Source organism: Odontomachus brunneus, unplaced genomic scaffold, assembly GCF_010583005.1.
Source record: "Odontomachus brunneus isolate Ranch 3 - 2012 unplaced genomic scaffold, Obru_v1 Obru_scaffold_019, whole genome shotgun sequence".
Lineage (NCBI taxonomy): Eukaryota > Metazoa > Arthropoda > Insecta > Hymenoptera > Formicidae > Odontomachus > Odontomachus brunneus.
This window is the reverse complement of record NW_022639469.1, coordinates 122,385-126,080: the sequence shown is the minus strand read 5'-3', so window position 1 is coordinate 126,080 and position 3,696 is coordinate 122,385. Positions and strand designations below refer to the sequence as shown.

At 31.1% G+C, this 3,696-nt stretch overlaps 1 protein-coding gene across 6 annotated transcripts in view; it reads right to left on the bottom strand.

Moving 5' to 3' along the window:
• The window catches only part of LOC116841889 (lisH domain-containing protein ARMC9), a 10,362-nt gene that overhangs the window by 2,640 nt on the left and 4,026 nt on the right, over positions 1-3,696 (bottom strand). For 5 of the 6 annotated variants that reach the window (XM_032810349.1, XM_032810345.1, XM_032810347.1 and 2 more), the window contains 9 exons: positions 3,519-3,648; positions 3,345-3,406; positions 2,905-3,135; positions 2,637-2,827; positions 2,196-2,568; positions 1,936-2,109; positions 1,614-1,862; positions 1,216-1,521; positions 977-1,107 (listed from right to left, as the gene is read on the bottom strand). In XM_032810349.1, coding sequence (XP_032666240.1) covers positions 977-1,107; positions 1,216-1,521; positions 1,614-1,862; positions 1,936-2,109; positions 2,196-2,568; positions 2,637-2,827; positions 2,905-3,135; positions 3,345-3,406; positions 3,519-3,648 — 1,847 coding nt within the window. The remainder of the gene's footprint in view (positions 1-976; positions 1,108-1,215; positions 1,522-1,613; positions 1,863-1,935; positions 2,110-2,195; positions 2,569-2,636; positions 2,828-2,904; positions 3,136-3,344; positions 3,407-3,518; positions 3,649-3,696) is intronic. The other variant, XM_032810348.1, reaches the window with a different exon arrangement.

Sequence of the window (3,696 nt, the reverse complement as noted above, 5' to 3'; positions counted from 1 at the left end):
ATATATATATATATATATATATATATATATATATATATGTATATATTCCAACTCGTGTGTTTATGAATATTTTAAATATTAATCTTTACAATTCGAAAAACCGCTATAATAATACGGCAGCAATTTTATGAAACACAACTATAATTCTTATAATTATTATTATCATTATTATAATCTACTTTTCCCACATAAATTAGTAAAAAGAACTTTAATTTTTTAAACTTAAAACGTCTTAAAGACAGAATCAATAAAATTAAAAATAAAAAAATATGAAAATTAAGAAATAAATACATAAATATATTTGTTTCATTCAAATTTTTAATGTGATACTAATAATAAACTTTGAAATTTGTGCAAACAATAATAGACACTTATATATTTATATTTTTATCTTTTATATTTTTATCTTTTTATTAGCATATTATATATTTTTGCAAATTTTGCTAAAAATAAGTAAATTCTTTCGTAACTTATAAAAGAAGATTTTCGTATGATTAAATAAGAAAAAGGCAATTAAAGGAAAAGTTACCATATGATCTGAGAAGTTACTATAGTAGCACGGAAGAAATTTCATATTTTGTATCAATCTATTCATTAGCATATACGAAAAGGGTTAAAGACTTTAGGTGACTCACAGTCACCTAAAAACTGCTCAGAGATCGATTGTATCTTATCATAATTTAGTGAAAATGACAAAAGTGAACGAATTTACTAGATTTACAATTTTATTTACTAAGTCAACACTTAGTAAATCTGTTCACTTTTGTAATTCTCACCATGTTGTATTAATATACAACCAATTCCCTGAATTGTAAGGGTGAAAGTAGAGATTTGCAGTCTCTACTTTCACCCCTACAATTGACAAAAAGAAATAAAATACAAATGACATACAATTAAGCATACTTAAATGCAATTATTTTTTTTGGTATCACACCGGAAAAACTATTCATTTGTCATATTTTATCAAAATATTTACCTTATTTCTACAGTTTTCAGGTTGCCATCAATATAATCCGACATATTCGAACGCTTCATTTTCCTCGCTTCCTCATTGATAACAGGATTGCTCAAAAAATTGTTTAATGTTTCATTGATATACTGCAGTGACTAGTATGAATATCAAATTTTGTATTAATTCATATAAAGATTTCTATATATATCATGAAGATAAAATGTTGTCTCTGAACATTAAACATACACTGTTACTTTACTCACAGACGTGTGATCTATCGAGAGGAGGATGAGTAAAGTAGACATCAACAACGAGGAGATTTTCGCCGCCCTGGCGTGAGCTAAACGATGTAACGACAAGTTCATTAAAAGCGCGGTGGCATACTCGAGTCTGTATAAATTCATGACGCGACAATTGTCGTGTAGGTGACCGATCAGCCATTCCAATAATCCGCTTTCTATCATATATATCCGTTGTTGTCTGCGTAAAGACAACTTTTGTAACATCGCTACCAACATGTCGCACGCAAAAGAGTCCACTCCGTCAGCATTATTGAGACAATCAAACGTCTGAAAAATGCCACAAAATCATAATTTCTGTTGATGTAACAACGAACATGTAAACGTCCGATATTATATCACACATTTACGCAACAACATACCACATTTACGACAATGGAGCCGACTGACAGGTAGTCTCTTCCGTATCTAAAAGATGCCAGAGTGTTTAGCAATCGTGCGATGAATTGTTGCAAGAGATGCCTGGCGTAAGCCTCTCCCGCGGTCAGCAGACACGGCAGAAGTGGCTTGTTGCTGTCGCTAGCAATTTGTCCATGAAGCCCCAGCAAATCGTGGCTCATGTACTCGTGCAGCACCTCGTTGCGTTCTGTCGACTGTGTAGTTGTTACTTTCTAAAATTGTAAGCGTTATTTAAGGATAACTGATAGCATCACCTTGTACAAATATCGGTCCTTTTTCATTTACCCAACGCAACGCTTGTAACAGCAACAACTTCGTTTTGACATCCCCGTTGACTAAGTGTAACTTGATCTTTTTGAAGTCCAATAATTTGGTAAGTACCGGTGTGGTTGTGATGTCAAGTCTAGGCGGTTCTCTGTTGTACAGGCGATCACTGTGTCTGCGTTGCAGCAAGGATGTCTAGAGGAAATAGCAAAATACTAGAAAACAGATAGACAGAAGAATGTTAATAAGAAGAAACGTATTTTATATAGAATCTTATTTACGTAGGAAATATCTTTTATATTTTTATTGAATAAATCCGGACAAATGTTTGTGCAAATCTCGAGAGTTTGTTCCACATCGACGGTCTGGCCTTTCAACGAATTCTCCAGCGCGATTGTCAATTCCCTGGCGATATTTATCAGTTTATTATAGTCCACGTGCAGCTTATGAAATTTTGACTTTAGCTTCTCATAATTCGCATGAATATTGTATAAGTGGTCTTTAGTCAATGTTAATTCCTGATTGCATTGGATCAATCTTCTGTCTTGTTTGTGCATCCGTGGTAAACTATCGACGCTTTCTCCCACATCGGATTTATATTCTTGCGAATTATCAAATTTAATTTGATCTCCGATGATGCGCGTTTGCGTACCACTGTGCATAAATAATATATTATCATTTTAATTTCTTAATTAAACTATCATAGCGCACACCTCTTTTACCTTGATTTTAAACTACGATTGATTTTGTGACCAAAACCGTATTGCTCCTCGTCATTGTTCTCGAAAAATATGGGTATATCTCTGTCGTTTGTTATAATTGGGATGTTATCTTTTGTAGTTTTACTTTGCGCCGACTCTGCATTCTGTGATTGTATCTTATTGTAGCTCATATTACTTAAATCATCTAAATCCTGTAAATTTGGTAAAATTCATAATTCTGAGCAAACATTTTTTCACTAATATAAACTCGAATTAACACATTGCTTACTTGTCTATGATCTGTGATAAATAAATCTAGATTCTTGGATAGCTCATCCAACCAATGTGGTTCTAACATTTTGGAGAAAAGAGTATTTGCATGAAGATCCTTTGTGAACGGTAGTGTATAAAACGGTTGAAATTCCATGTCATATTCTAATTCCTTGCCATCTCCATTCAAGTAATCTTGCAGCTGTTTCATGTTGTTATTTATATTTTTTTCGATTTCGGTTCCACTGTTCTGTTTTTTATTAATAAGATTCTTAGGCTAATTGCTTTTAAAATAATAATTTTATACAACACATAATACATATATATTAATAGATTACATTTATATAATTTTATACAAATATAAATATTTGAGATTTTAAATATAATCGAGAATTTTTGGGAAAGTTGCAAAATATATACAAATGCAAATCTTTTTTACACAATTTGATCGCATATTACCTTCTTATGGTTTTCCAAAACAAGATCTGTTGAAGACAATCTCAGAGTACTTATTTCCGATCCTGTTTAATTTATGACAAAAAAATGAAATTTAAAATGCTACATAAAGCACACAGTATGATAATATATTAATTAAAAAAATATTATGTGATAATATAGTATTGTTTTTCTTACCATGTTCTTTATATTCACATGCATATAATTTACATATAGGTAATATAGCAAAATATACATGTAAATAAAATGTTAATTTCTTATATTCTTTACATTGCTTAGTGCTGTCAGAGAACACGTCATTCCATAACTGAAAGTATAAAATAAAATGATCAATTACCACATAGTGTGTATTTTA